A 15,797-nucleotide genomic window follows, 5' to 3' on the forward strand; every position below is an offset into this window, starting at 1 on the left:
TAGGACAAAACTAAAGCATATTAACTATATGTGCACTGGTATGTAATTTGGCACATGTAACATGTTCACTGCCAAAAGTATGGCCCTACAGGTGCAAGCAGAATAACGCATCTCATGAAAAACTGAATGATGCCCTGAAGAAATTCAAAGGTGCGGTGCTTATGCTAGGAAAGTGAACGTAGGCGCCGGCCGTTGGATAATAGTACCTGATTCTCGGCGGCGTATGGGTATCGTTGTCATACTTGATAGCTACGGATCGTCGATGGTGCTCGTGTTGTGGTTGAGTTTGGGCCGGCTGTCGCCGTCGCTGAAGCGGCTCCGGTGCTACGGTTGCGGCGCCTGTCGACATACAAGAAAGCTCATCTGTGGTAAGTGAACAGTTGCACGATAAAGAGAAAAACCAAAGGAGTACAAATCGAAATAACCTGATGAGGCTGCGGCGTCGGTAAAGTAGGGCCGGTGGAGTTGAATATGGCGTCCGTGGAGCGGGTCCGGTGCAGTGGACGAAGGCTTCGGCGGGCGCGTTGTACAGTGCTTTTGGTGAGGCGGATCTGTTGCGGCGGACGAGGGCTTGTATGAAGCGCCAGCGAAGGGGCAGACGAGGGAGTCAGTGAAGGGCCTACACTGTGGTGGACGAGGGCGCCGGTTAAGCAGATCTGGTGCGGTGGACCATGATGGCGGTCAAGGAGATCTGGAGCGGTAGAGAAGCCAGTCGCTGAAGCGGCTCCGATGAAGTGGTGAGTTGGCAGTTGGGGGTTCCAAGGTGCGTAAGGTAGATCCGGCGAGGTGTGAGGTCCACTGCTGCGGCAGAGGACTAGATTCGGCGGCTTGCCGTGGTTGGGGGTCGGGGAGGGGAAGGGGAGGGGCTCTGGAGAAGAATGTTGGGGGCAAAGAGGGGAAAACAATGGAGTTACCAAAGCAGCCCTTTTCCGTTCATGTGGCAGGGGTAAAACAGAAATATCGCAGGGCTAAACTTTCGGGCGCGTGATATTTCGATGTGAGCGGGAAGTTTGAAAGCTTTTGGCGCCTAAAATTATAAGTATTCTGCTCTCGTACGGCCGACTATGATATCATGGCCGGCAATTTGTTTGTTTTGCATGCAAAAAAAGTGCAAGTTTTGAAAATCAATGTCTACAACTCGAAACTTAGATTGTCCATTCAATTCAAATATGCATCATTGAGCTACTACAAGCAAATACCATCAAATATGCATCATTGAGCTACTACAAGCAAATACCATCAATTCAAATGAAATTCCAAATGTGTTTATCCTAAATATGATGACAAAAGCAAAAATGTGTATGTGTATGAATAAAGTGGATGACTATAAAGTTTGAACATGCCCGTATGTGTATATCTCTAGGTTTGATATATGAATTTGAAATCACGAAATCCCGGCTTAAAAATGTACCTCCGTTTAAATGAATTACAAAAGCTAATGATGGAGTCGAATTCCAAAATTCCAATCTTAGGTTTGTAATTATGGTACATCAAGGTATATCACGCATGTTCAAAAGTATCGTTATCTCATAGTCCAAACTGTGGAACAAATTGATCAACCATGAGTGCACAATATCTCAATTACGCTAAAGTCCCTCAAATATAGACACCTCACTCTTTATCTGAAGCCAACCCCCCCTCGCCCCCACACACACATAGAGAAGTCGTTCTCTCCCCCAAACACCAACACACGAGCACATTAACACCCCTCTCTCTTGTAAAGTCCGGACCCCAATATAGGTCTCTATCACTTTGTCTCTCGGGCATGCACACATCTCTTCCCTCACTCTCTAGGTCTCCCGCTATCTCTCTTACCCAAGCACACGCACTATGTAGAGTGTATATTTCCCATACACACAAAACGTCGCCCCCAAACGTCTATCTCCCTAGTTATGTGGTTCTCGCGCACTCACCTCACACACCACCACCACTGCAAACAAGCACACTTTGTCTCCTTGTGCACCACTCTCCTCTTTCTATCTCTCCCACATGCGGATCCGCCCCAGCTCCTTCCCTGTATACATATATGTCGTGACTCTTTCCATAGCTCCCTAATGTATCATCGTTCTCGATTTCGCACATTGTTCTCTACACCATCTATTCTAGATCTCTCATGAAGTCCCTATCACACACACGATGACTCGCTTCCCTTGCGTCTCCGTACATGGGCCAATTTCGAACAACATCAACATTGTCTCCCTATCTATACGCCATTTATGGACACAAACGACCCCTCTCGCCCCCTCTCTTCCTCTCTCTCTCTCCCTCTCCGTCGCTAGCTCTCTCTCTCTCTATCGCTCTCACACCCCTCTCCCACACACACACTCGATGTCTCTTCCAAATAGTCTGCTCCCCCCGCCCGCACCCGTGCTATCCCGCTACTACACATGTCACACCATTCCCCCTTCCCTTATACTAGGTTTACATCATCAGTGGTCTCTATACTCCACATACACACACTCCCTCTCACACACAAATGCGTGCACAAACACACACAGACACGCACAAACACCCAATTATCTGGATCCTCATCTCTCCCCATGTCCGCATGTGTATCTCACACACTCACTCTCTAATTATGTATATGTGTCTCCACGTTACACAACACAAAGCCCCATGTACATGTCTCTCTCTATCCTCCACACACATAGACACAAAGAATATGTTAGCATTGCCTCAGTCTCTAACATATCACACATGCACTCTCTCTCTCTCTCGCAAACACGCTCAACAAGGGTTTCCCCGTCAAAAACTTACCGTCTATTCATCAACAGTCGTGGAAGTACGGCGAACACGAGACGTGAAAAAGAATAAATCTACACGTGCTTAGATCACCTAGTATGACTACTAGGACTAGAGCAAGCCAAAAAGCGCGCCGCCGTCACCCCCTCCTTATCGGGATGGGAAAATCTTTGTTTTACACAGTCGAGAAGTCATTGTGCTAAGGCCCCACATGTCGAGGCGTTGAATGGAATGTAGAATCTAGTTTACGGAAGCAAGTATCGATAATACGTTTGTATCTTCATACTTATATTTATTCTCTTATAAAAAACCTAGTTGGTGATGATGGTACGTGTGCCATCTTGCAATATAGATCGTCCGATCTATATCTGACGGATGGAAATTAAACTAAAAGATACCCGCACCCCTCTCCACATTTGCAGACAAGGCCTTCCCTCGTTCATCCTTATCTCCAACAAACCTCATTGTTGAGCAATTAAGAAAGGAAGCCTCTGGAACAAACTGGCCTGGTGTCCGCTGCCGGCGTCGTCAATCCCCATGCCTCCGCTCAGTCCGACCACCAATCACCACCACACCCCACTCCTCTTCACCTTATCTCATATTTCTCGAGATATCATTAGTTTTTACACATGGGGCTACTCCCGCAAGGGTCAATCACAACAAGTGTTTTATAAAAAAATGCATCTTGATGTTCCGTGCAATGCACAGATCTTGCTAGTACTCCTACACAAGACTAAGTTGGTGATGATGGTGTGTCTGCCATCCGTCGTTTCTGACCATTAGATCTACATCTAACGACTGTGAGGTAAGTTGTTGCCTTTTCTCACCAACATCCCACTTGTCTACCAATATGCAGAAAAACCCATAATTAGTATCTTAAAACCAACCACATCCCTCCCTGCCCTCACCAAAACAGCCCAAGGAATATATTCTAATTGAAACATAATATATCTCTAGTGACATATGTATATCAAAATTAGAGTGTTTTGTATCAAGTTTGTGAATAACTATTATTCTAATTATGATTCATTGCAACGCACATGAACATTGCTAGTATTTCCAACCATGCATTTTTTTCCTAGTATTCCATAGTTTCGAGTTTTCCATCAAGATATTAGCCACTCATGGTTGATATTTACTTTTAATCATGTACACATATGCACTATGTAACTAGCCTTGCTTATTGGCTTCCAAAGCTTAAATTTCACTCCTACTTACAATATGTAGAGTATTTAACAAAAAACTACCACTTTCAACCAGCCCTAGGAAGAATCTATTGTACAAAAATAGCAAAAACATACCCAAAATTTCTTAATCCACGCCAAAAACTACTACCTAGTACTCCTACCGATTAGGTTCGTTTAAACCCATTTATGACAGGGTTGGCCCACACGTCTGTGCTGACGAGGCAGCTTAAACCAACACACATTTTGTTTGACCGTTGACACGAGGGACCCACATCTGACCTTCTATCCTGTTATTCCCCCTCAAATCATTAATTTTCCTAAACATTACTTCAAACAGTACTGATGCGTGTTCGTCGGTGGCGCCGGTGATGAGCGAGTTGGCTGCCGCTCCGCCGGACGGGCCGGACGCTGCGCTGGCCTCCGCACGGGTTGGCAGGCTGTCCCGAGCATGACTCACGAGCGAGCAAGCCGCCGCGCTGGCCTTCGCCCGAGCTAGATGGCTGGCCTTAGCGTGGCGCGCGCGAGCAAGCCGCCGCACTGCCGTGCCAATCTAGCTAGCAAACCTTGCAAACAAGCAGCTGGACGGAGCTATCTTGGCTAGCTAGCGGCCGCGAGCGCCGGACGGAGCTGGCATCCGGGCTGCCGCAACATGGGCTCCGCACCGCCGGCGGTTTTGACCTCGCCTTCTGCCGGCGCCGGTAGCTGCGTCCCATGGCCGAGGATGACTAGGTGGACGGGCCGGAGGTAGGAGGTCACTCAGGGATTTTTGTGCAGACTAACATGTAGGTCCCACAAGTCATAACGCCCGGTCGAATAGAAGGCGTTGACTTAATGGGCGACATGGGCCCTGTTAGATGTTAGAGTTAGATTCTAACCCCAAACTAACTCTAACCAAAGTGGTGTTTGGATGGCAGGGTTAGATTGACAACAAATATATCCAAACAGGGCCATGGGTTGAAACGTGCCTAAAACGGCACTTTGTAGAGTAGTCGTTTCTTGGTAGGGCTGGTTGGTAAGAGCATGTACAATGGTTGATAATGTAGTCTTATCTTAAGTCTGCATGTATGCAAGTGGTAGTAGTTTCTTGGCATTTTAGTGGTTTCTTGCATTATTAGGGGTTTCTTGTAAGGAACAATGTACGTACTACTAGCGACAAAAGGCGATTCTAGGTTGCGTTGTACTCCAACAAGTACTACTAGTGGTCGTGGGAGTGTATACCTCGTTTTGTGGGTTCGATCCCGGCCGAACGCATGGTGGCCTTTTTTTTAAAATAGTACTACACTTCGCTGCGAGCCAATATTTTACACGGGTAGTTTGAGTTTTGAAGTCAAACGGACGTGCGGCCCCACAATCTGGGTGCACTGGATAGCCTAGCCACGTGAACGGGTTTTCCTTGCCAGCATCCCGTGGCTCGCATGCTCGCCCTAGCCGCACCTCGCTTGCAGCTTCCTCATCAGCTAGTAGCATATTTAAACTAGCGCCTCCCAATTAAGCCCGTGGAGCCGGAAAAGCCTGGCGGGGCATTGGGAACTGTGCAATATGGCTCTGTACGTAAAGTGCTCTACTACTACTTTGTAGCTTGTGGCGTTGCACGCATGGACTTCACTCCATTATCGGCTCTACTATAAAGAAATTCCTCTTGATGTGTTTTTTTTGAAATGGAGGCAAAAGCTTTGCTTCATCTCATTCATAAAGAAGGAACTACTAACAAAGTTCGACGAGATCCATTACACCTCCACAAATGGAAGCGAAAAGCCTAGTCTCGTTGTATCAAATAACTCAAATGTTCTGCCCCCGCAGTAACCGTCGCTGATAAACAGGCTGCTAGTGTGTGCGTGAGAGGAGCGGCTGAGTAGGCCAGCTACATGAGAGGAGTGGCTGAATAGAGCACCGAGAGTACCCACTAGGCCACTACGCAGGTGTACTTTCCCTGCATTGATAGTACAGCGATGGTTCTAGGGAACAGTAGTACCCTCCACTTCCAACTGTAGCTCCTTGGCCCTGAGATTCAAGAGTTCAAAACTGGTGCACTATACTAGACTAGACTAGAAGTACAGTACATCGCACTACTAGTTGAGAAAAAGTAGTACTAGTACTGCTACAGTACGAGTACGTACTCCTCCGTCACATATTGTAAGACGTTTTTTGACACTAGTTGGCGTGTACAAAAAAATGGCAAAAACATACCCAAAATTTCTTAATCCACGCCAAAAACTACTACCTAGTGCCAAAAATTTCTTACTAGTGCTATTATTTACAGTATAATGCAATCCCATAACGTTCCATAATGCTAGTACTAGTAGTAAATAATAGCCTCACCCCTTCGCTAAGGAATGATCTATAGTTGGAAGGGACGAGGCCCTGCGGTTACTACGTTCTTATCTCCTCCTCGCCAGTTCCCCTCCCCCCCGAAGAGAAGGCAGTTCGTCGCTGCTCCCATGGATCGCCAGGCGGTTCTCCTCCTCGTCGGGGCTGGGAGACCTTGGACGACGATCCTCTGGGAGAAATCGCACGCCGCTCTGATGTCCTCACCGCCGCAAGACTCAGTGCTTCCTGCACCAACTTTTTGAAGACGGTGCTTAAACAGGCTTGGGAAAAGGCCATGCTTGTTGGTCTTCCATGCATCCTCGAGGAGAAGGTTCTTCTATGGGACAATCCTTCGAACAGTCCACCGCTCCTTGGCCATGGTTGCACATTGACTCCGCTAGAGTTGCCGACGTTGAGAGGTAGTCGGATTTTGTCCGATGAGCAGGTCAGTAACGGAGTTTGATCATGTAGTACTTAGTTATTCCATTTCCATCCCGTAATTTCTCCGCTGCCCACCGTCTTATATATAGGTCTGGGTCGGTGCCAACGAAGATTGGCTTGCATACCTCCGTCGGATACCACCATCATTTTGCACAACATCCACAGCAGTGCGGCCGTTCCGGTAGACCCCTTCTCCACCATTGGGATCGGCCTTCCGGACTGGCTGGGCTTGAATACGTATGATGATGCCTACATGAAATTGAAGAAGATAGCAATTGCGGACCCGCCGACAAAGCGACGCGGCTACGACGATTACTATCTCATCGCGGTCTTCGACATAAGGATTGCCATCAATGGAAGAGGCAGTAATGGCAGAGGCTGGCGCATGTTGGCGGCGGCAGATTTGTACCCCTACACGTTCGAAGACGCCGTGCGCCATCTAGGCCGCATCTTCGCGGTGACAAGCTAGGGGACTTGTTTCATCTGGTTGCCATCCTACGGTATGGGAGATTACAAACGGAATGCACAAACCATCATTTGCATCCCTAACGGTACTCCATTATTTTGCAGGGACCAGTCATCCCCCGATCAAAATAAGATCGCCGATCCTGGATGTGCATTTGCATCCGTGATTCGGTCTAACCTAGAACCTTGTAGCTGACTTTGGCATATTGGGATCAACTATCTTAGCAGTCGTTACCCATGGTACCACTGATGTGCAACATGGTCACACAATCTACCACGATTGGACCGTCACCATCTAACCAGGTATTCCATTTTTTAACCCTCTCGCCTTCTCTTTCATTGTTGTACTAGTAGTATACTTAGTAGTACTAGTAGGGCTACTTTTTACCTTGGAGGACGCGTATAGCTAGCTAGGCCCTTGAAGACTTGAACCCACTAGCTGCCACCATTTTTGTTTTTCCATGTCTTACTATCTCATCCATGTTGCCAAGAGTGGCTATATATAATAAGCCGGTTATTTTACTTCCTCTATACCGGAGTAGTACTATTTGCTGCATAGTATTACTGACCGCCATATTTGAGCACAACATTATTATGCATGGACCTTGACTATGTATGTCACCATGTGTCCAGATCTGAGATGCCTCGTGTACCAGATGAACGGCGCCGAGTTCGACCCCCGTGATGCTACGTGGGTGCCGAGGAACACTCTTGGAGAGTACTCGCTTTTCATCGGGGACAGCTACCCCATTGTGAAGCGGATGCCACCTTCCGTGCACGACACGGAAGGCCTGCCGTTCATGAAGCATGGTTGTGTCTTCAGTGCGCACCGCCGGATGAACGACATGCTGGGACACGCTATCCCTGATTTATGCCGCTTCAGCTTGGATGAGTCTCCATCGTGTGGAACCGGACTAGAAAGCTGCGACAATGATTCCCGTTGCCCACCGCTATGGATCGTGCCATCCATGAAGAACACCTGGGATTGGAACCTGGAGGAGGACATGTAGCCCATCTATAACGTGTAAGTGGAGTACGGTAATTGTGAACGATAGCGCTGTGAATATATGTACACTAGTCGTGCACAAATTTATCACATGAATTGGAGATGAACTTGTGTGGCATACTGGCTATTGTCCTTTAGAATTTATTACTAGTAAATGTGTTATGTGTACGTGCAACTTGTGTGGTTGTTGCACGGGCTCCAACACGCTCTTTGAGAAAAAAAAGGTGGCACGGCTTTGGATATACGTGACGTGGCGGCATCATACAGTAGCATCGTTCGCTATTGTTGTAGTACACTCCTACTAGGATGACAACTCCTATAAAACCTTGCGCTTGGCTCTTTGCCTCTTCGGGAGGTTCAACAGTTCGTACTTGTGTGAACCTTGCACTCGGCTCTTCGCCTCTTCAGAAGGTCCAAGAATGATGATACTACAGTACAATATGCTTCTGGCAATCTGACATCGATTGAACTGCTGCACGTCCACCGCGAGGGTGAGGGCGAGGGCGAGGGAGAGGGAGAGGGCCCTGTAGTCAAAACCCTCTCCTCGTCCTGCGAACCACCATGCGCGTGGGCGAGGGAGATGCGTAGTAAGCAAGATTCTCCTCGTTCGGCGAGTTGACGGGACACATCAAAGCAGTACTAGTACTAGTAGTCCATACTGCATCATTTCCGACTAATATGGCTTAATTTGAAACGAGAGAAATACACTGGCGGTCAACGTATGTAACAATACGCTCTTTACGGTCACTATATATAGTTTTATGGTGATTATACGATCACTAGCTCATCGTAGAGCACCGTATTGCACCCTACTAACCGGCCATATAGTCGACGTGGCACTTTGTTGACTGGTTAAATTGTCATCTGGTTTCTGGGTCCCACCTGTCAGTTGGCAGAGCAAAGAAATCGGTTAAACAAAACTTTACGCAGGCGCGACACGAGTCCAACCCTTGCGCGCGAACCGCCCTAGCTGTGTATGTGAGTGCATGCACGTGTACTCCCTCGGTCTTCCAACAAAGAGTGTACATCGGCTATAAAACAAAGAGTGTAGTACATGATGTACATCTACACTTCCAATGCATTTAGCCTTTAATCTAAATCGATATTGATTGACTAATGCACCAACTTGTGCTCTAGGTATAGGCTACATGTCTATCCTTAATTACAGCATGCAACGGCCTTCATTTAATCTTCTTCTCTCAATGGTCGCATGCACACATAAGTCTGCTACTTTTGGGCGTTAATTATGCCCTGGTCAATGTGCAAATCTCTAAATGTACAGTCTTTCACGGACTTAGGGAGTAGGTTGAGCACTTGAGCGTGAGCGTGTGTGTCGCGTCGTGTGCTGTGTGCCGCATGGGTGCGTGAGTGTTGCGTGCGTCCATGTGTACGTGTGAGTGTTGCATGCATGCATGCATGCATGCATGCATGGGACTTACTCCCTCCCATTGACATGTTCATATTTCAAGCTTCCTCTGTTCCCTCCATATGGTGATACTCCCTCGGTTCCCAAATACGGAGTAAAAGCCTCCCTCTGTTCCCAAATACGGAGTATTTGTCTTCCTACAGATTTCAACAAGTGACTAGGTACGAAGAAAAATGAGTGAAGTGAGCGTAGAGGCATAGGGATACTGTAGAAAGGAAGTCTTCGCGATCCATTATTCCCCATCTCGGTCAGAGAGAACTATTCAACTAGTCTTCGCAGTGAAGTGACAATACACGCTGCAACAGATGGGACACGTAATTAATAAGCTGAACCAGCGTGTTGGTGTTACTAAATCAGCCTTACCCAGTACTGCCATCATGTTTGGCAGTAGAGCACGCTTCCGCAAATACGCCTACGCACCTCTGTCCTCCATTAACTGACATATGGGCCCTCTTGTGGTAGACCCACATGTCATCGGTGTAACTATTTACACTCCGAAGGACGGTATATCCTGGTAGTTGTACTAGTAGAATTGAGATTTAATGCACTTTCTTCCCCTTCTTCCACTCTTCTTCCTCCTCTCTTCTCCATCGTCGGCTGCACACCATTTACCCCCGCTCACTGCTCGCCCGCCCGCGCCATCTTCCTTGGTAGCTCGCGCATACCATATCTCCCCGCTCACTGCTCGGCCACACGAGGAGAAGCTTCTTCGCTCGCCCGCCCGAATCCACTTCCCTGCTGGCTCGCAGGCACCGAAAACCCCAACAGCAAAACCGACTGACACGCAGAGCCGCGATTGGAATTCCCTCCCCGATGTTCTCTTGGAGCAGATCTGTAATCATATGGACCTACTTAGCACCGTCCGTCTGGCCGCATGCTCGGTGTCTTTGTACCGTCTACTCGTCTGCAACCGGCCGGCTCTTTTCAAGACACCCTGCTTGCTGATGCCCGATCCTCGCAGGTGGCCCAAACACCGACTTGACGATCCTACGGAGGTTGCCGTGGTGCCCCTCGACATGCTACCACTACCCATTCACCTGTCCTTCATGCGCGACCACTACTGGGCGGGCATGAAGGCCAACTGGATCGTCCTCATCCACCAATCCGGTAGTCCGTGGCGTCTTGTGGATATCTACACCGAGCGAGAGATCACCCTTCCATCGTCGGATACCGCCGCCATCGAGCCTCGCGGCCCGCCGGACACTCCTGCCTACTACGCACGAGACACGTGAAGCTTTTGGCTCGACCTCTGTTTGCTGAAAGTTGTAATCTGCGAAGTGCGCACACCATCAGAAGACTACATGGATTACAAGCTCATTGCCTTGTTCAACATGGGATTAGTCTATCTGGAATCCGGTCGCCATACATGGTTATGGCTCATCGTCAATCTTGTTGAGGCAACATTTCTGTCTGATGCTATAGTGCACGATGGCATCGTTTACGCGGTCAACGCACAGATTGGCTGCCTATACTGGTGGAATCTATCGTCGTGTAATTGTTCTATCTCATCTCATCTTTACCTTATGAATACGACTGCCTGTTCATTGTTACAAATTTAGAATACATAGTATGTCTATAACCACATCATTGCTATATGTTCCTCTCATTTGCTAGATTTTTATGACCACACATGTTATTGTTAGAGTTGATATGAGAACAATTGGCATCTAATGATTGTTAAAATACATATTATGAGCATAACATCATGATTGCTATATGTTACTCTCGTTTACAAGATTTTTATAACAACGCATGTTATTGCTTAGAGTTGATATGAGAACAGTAGTAGTAAGTGCTATGGTAGAATATGAGTAGGCTCTGTCATAGCTGTTTTCCTCTCATTGTTACATGATGTTTGAACCATGACATATTGCTAGAATATGAAAGCCATTGGCTTATTTTTTTAACTTGGGGTATGATTATGACCATAGCATTGCAATTCTCTGTCTATGATATGTGTCACTGTTATAATAATCTTAATTCCACACATACTCTGAACATGATTGTTTATTTTTGTCCTTTTGGTCTCCAATTTGAATTGTTGCAGCAGACGCAAATGCGCTGGCCTTCATGATTCCAGGATCTGGAATCATACCAGCCGATGGGTGGTGGTTTATCGCTCGTTCAGCTGACGGCGGTCATTTGATGCTCATTCGCACGTACCAAATTGACCAAACCATTACATCAAACCACATGCAGTACAATGCGTGGGGCGTTCGTGACATTGATGGCTATGGCTGCTTCGTGTTCGAGAAAGATCCCAGCTCTGTTGGGCAAGGCGTATTCAACTGGAGGCGGGTTTACAGCCTCGGCAACCACTCCTTGTTCCTCGGGCTCAATTATCCGATCATCCAACCAATCATCGATCATATCACCGGTGATGATTACCGTGCTATGCAACTTCCATTCGCGAGGGGGGACTGTGTTTACACATCATACCATGGGTTTCATGAATCACCATATCCAGAGATTCGTCGACACAGCTTGTTGCCAGACGGTTGTGTGTGGTGTGTGTTACAGGTCCGGATACAGTCATTGCGTCTGAAAACTATCTTGGAGTTCAGAAAGGGGAACCCGCCTTGCAATGCCGAATACAATCTGCGCGCCGGACTCCTCGTCATTGAAGCCAGGTTCAGGGGCTACTGAGGGAGTCCTGGACTAAGGGGTCCTTGGGCGTCCGGCCTGTTATCATGGGCCGGACTGATGGGCTGTGAAGACACAAAGGCCGAAGACCGCACCCGTGTCCAGATGGGACTCTCCTTGGCATGGAAGGCAAGCTTGGTGATAAAATATGAAGATTCCCTTCTCTGTAACCGACTTTGTGTAACCTTAGATCCCTCCGGTGTCTATATAAACCGGAGGGTTAGGTCTATAGGACCAGATACTCATGACCATAGTCATATAGGCTAGGCTTCTAGGGTTTAGCCATTACGATCTCGTGGTAGATCAACTCTTGTAATACTCATATTCATCAAGATCAATCAAGCAGGAAGTAGGGTATTACCTCCATCGAGAGGGCCTGAACCAAAATAATTATAAACAAATATTAAAGTTTAGTATAAATAATTATATTTATTTTCAAATGCCCCGGGCCTATAATTTGTTAGACGATATGCCTGTATCCAAATGTGTGCAGCTTGGGGACATCGTAAATCTTGAGTCTGCTGCACAACCCACGAGTGATTTTGCCAGATCCATACAGGATGAGCCGCTCGAGGCATGGAGCTTTTACCACGGTAATGTGCTCCATTTTCGAGCAGCTAATTTGCAGGCAGCATAGGCTCTGGCTGAGGAGGCGGAGACGCAACCCGTTGATGCATCCCAGGATGTTGAGGACCTCCAGGACGGGGCTCCTGGCGATGAGGGAGTCGACGACGCCGTGCTCCATTTCGACGCTGCAAAGGCCGAGCTCACAGAGGTGGGAGAAGGAGGCACCACGCAGGGCAGCCGTGTCCGGCAACGTCCACAAGCCGAGGTAGAGGCGAGTGAGGGGGGTGATGGTAAAAAGCGTGGCCGGGAGGGGCTCGTTGCACGGCCACGGGCGGTTGACGAGGACGAGGTCCTAGATGGCCCTGGCGGCGAGGAGCTGGAGCCAGTGCTCGAGCCGGTTCTTGTACGCACTCTGACTGCAGACGAGGTGGATATAGCGGAAGGGCCCCGGGTGCGCTTCAAGGATGTCGAAGACGGTGGCCGTGAGGGCCGGCGAGTTGGCCGGCGTGGGGCGGAAGCCCCGGCTTTGGGGAGGAGGAAGGCGTCGATGCGGACGAGGGGCGTTGAAGGCCATAGTGCGCACCAACGGAAGGAGAGCGCGGTGGTGCGCACGACGTCCTTGACGGGGAGGCGGGCGACAATATTACGCAGTGGCTCGTCGGGGAGGCGGCTGACACGGTCGATGCCGTCGGAGGAGGCGGCGATGACGGGGAGCCGCGTGCCGGGGTAGACGGGGAAGTTGGGGAGGGTGGCGTAGATGTAGGATAGAACGTTTTCCGCGGGTTGGTCAAGCTTGTGGGGATTGCAACCCTGGCGTTGTGCATCGGCCGCCGTCGCCGGGTCGACGTTGGCGAACGGCGCCTGCTCTATTTCTGATCCGATCCGATCCACGGGAGGTGGTTTGGTTTCAAAAGGCGAGACGTACCCCAGCCAGCGAGCAAAATCTCTACGAGTGCGACCACGTACGTCTTTCCTGAGCGGGCTACTGCAACAGCAGTCCTGTCCACCCTCGCCGTGCCGTACGTCGTCGTCGCCGCCCATCCTAGCTAGCTCCATCAAGGAACTACAATGTCTTTTTTTAAGTTGTTGGTCCAGGGATGCCCGGATCCGCTCTTCTTGTCCTTTCCCCTTCCTTCCTCTATGCTCCTGCAAGAACAAAGCTAAACGACACACACACACACAAAGCAAATACTCACTTACAGGGAAGCATTGCCTCTCGCCGTCGCCCAAGCCCCAAGTCTAAGTCGCACATGCATTCCGCACGCGGATGAACGACTACCTTTTGTATATATTCAAGAGAGATAGAGGCATGATGCATGGAGACAATAAGCTCTAGCTCTTTCATGGAAAAGGCCTTGCCGCACATCGATGGGGGGCGCAAGCCAAGCCCTCCATTTCCCTGGCTAGCTGGCTTGCTAGCTGATGGACACCATCTCTTTCCAAGGCCCGTGCAACGACTGCTATTATCTAAAATAGGCTAATAATAGGCTAGGCGTGTAGGTATTGTAGCTTGTTTTTTATCGTTGGATGTGGCACTTTTCAGTTCTATATTGTTGGATGTGACGCTTTTCAGATTTATTTTTGTTGAACATATTACGTGCATGTATCTGTTAGGATAATCTCCTACCGGCCCCGCCTCTAGTTTCCTTGTATAGATGAGGCTGAGCGCTGCCCTTGTACTTATATACGTGCACCGTGCACCCGATCAATACATCGAGAGTTGCATTGCCTTCAACATGGTATCAGTTTCCTTCCTGATCCTAACCTAGCTTCCGCTCCTACCCTACCCTAGCCGCTGCCGCCGCCGCTGCATCTCGCCGCCGCGCGCACCTCCCTCCCCACCCCTCCTTCCCGATCGCCACCCTCCTCCCTCCCCTCCCTCCCGATCGCCTTCCACCACGCCGCCGCCCTTCGGACGCCGCGCCGCCCCATCCACCCAAGCCACCACCTCCCCAACCCACCCGCGCCGCCGCCCCCCCTTCGGCCGCTGCGCCACCCCACCGATGGCCTCTACCCACGCCGCCGCGTCCCTCCCCTCCAACCCCTTCGACGGTCCGGCTCCTCCCCCTGTGGAAGTCGTTCGCGATCTCGACATCTTCGCCCGCGTGCCCGTCATCCTCGACTACGCCACCTCCACCTACTACGCCTGGAAGACTTACTTCTCCCTCGTCTTCCGCGAGTACCACCTCATCGATCACGTTGATGGCTCCGTCGACTCCGACCTCATGTTCGCGGACGACGACTGGCTGACTATCGATGCCACCATCACCCGCTGGTTGTACCAAACCATCTCCAAGGACATCTTCCACACCATCGTTTGCGACACTGATGACGCGCAGACGGTGTGGGCGAAGCTGAACGGGCTCTTCCTCGACAACGCCCTCCAGTGCCGCGTGTTTTTTCAGCAAGAATTTTTTGGCTGCCATCAACTTGACTCGTCTATCGACAATTATTGTGTGCGCCTTAAGAAACTTGCTGACGAGTTTTGCGACCTCGAGGAGCGGGTCTCCGACGAGCTTCTCCTTAGCACGCTCACCGCTGGCCTGAACGAAGAGTTCAGCAACGCGCCTCCAACCTCACGTTCCTTCCGGACCCAACCTTTCCTTGGGTTGTTGCCTATCTTCGGTTGGAGGAGAGGAGGATGAAGATGGTGAAGTCCCGGGCCACGCACACGGCGCTTGCTGCGGGCACCTCCCGCGCCGCTCCTCCCACGGCTCCGCAGTCGCCGCGGCCTCCGCCGCCACCGGCGGCCTCCGCCGCCACCGGCGGCCTACTTCCAGGCGCCTCCGCCGCCGGTGTACCAGCCGCCGCCCCCTGCCCCCGATCGTCGCCGCGGGGGGCGTCGCGGCAAGAAGCAGCAGCAGCACGGGCGCGCGGGGGGGGGGGGGGGGGCAGCCGCAGCAGCAGGCGCTGCCCCCAGCCCCCTGGGCCACCGCGACCAACCTTTGGACGGGGGTGGTCCACGCGTACACCATGCCAGTGCCGCGGGACCCCGTCCCGGCTGGGATCCTCG

General features: G+C 50.1%; 1 protein-coding gene and 1 pseudogene across 1 annotated transcript; one reads left to right on the forward strand and one right to left on the reverse strand.

Annotated features, from left to right (window-relative positions):
- Positions 1-12,677: 12,677 nt before the first annotated feature.
- LOC109782456 (F-box/FBD/LRR-repeat protein At1g51370-like) lies at positions 12,678-13,825 on the reverse strand (annotated as a pseudogene).
- A 962-nt stretch (positions 13,826-14,787) lies between these two features.
- On the forward strand, positions 14,788-15,429 carry LOC141040716 (uncharacterized). The gene has a single exon (XM_073506832.1). It carries the CDS (start codon positions 14,788-14,790, stop codon positions 15,427-15,429), a length of 642 nt encoding a protein of 213 aa, XP_073362933.1.
- Positions 15,430-15,797: the final 368 nt, after the last annotated feature.

The sequence above is a fragment of the Aegilops tauschii genome, chromosome 2 (assembly GCF_002575655.3).
Source record: "Aegilops tauschii subsp. strangulata cultivar AL8/78 chromosome 2, Aet v6.0, whole genome shotgun sequence".
In the NCBI taxonomy this organism is placed as follows: Eukaryota; Viridiplantae; Streptophyta; class Magnoliopsida; order Poales; family Poaceae; genus Aegilops; species Aegilops tauschii.

What these genes read in the sequence shown, in the direction of transcription:
- LOC141040716 (XM_073506832.1), top strand. Translation starts at nt 14,788, where the DNA reads ATGGCCTCTACCCACGCCGCCGCGTCCCTCCCCTCCAACCCCTTCGAC.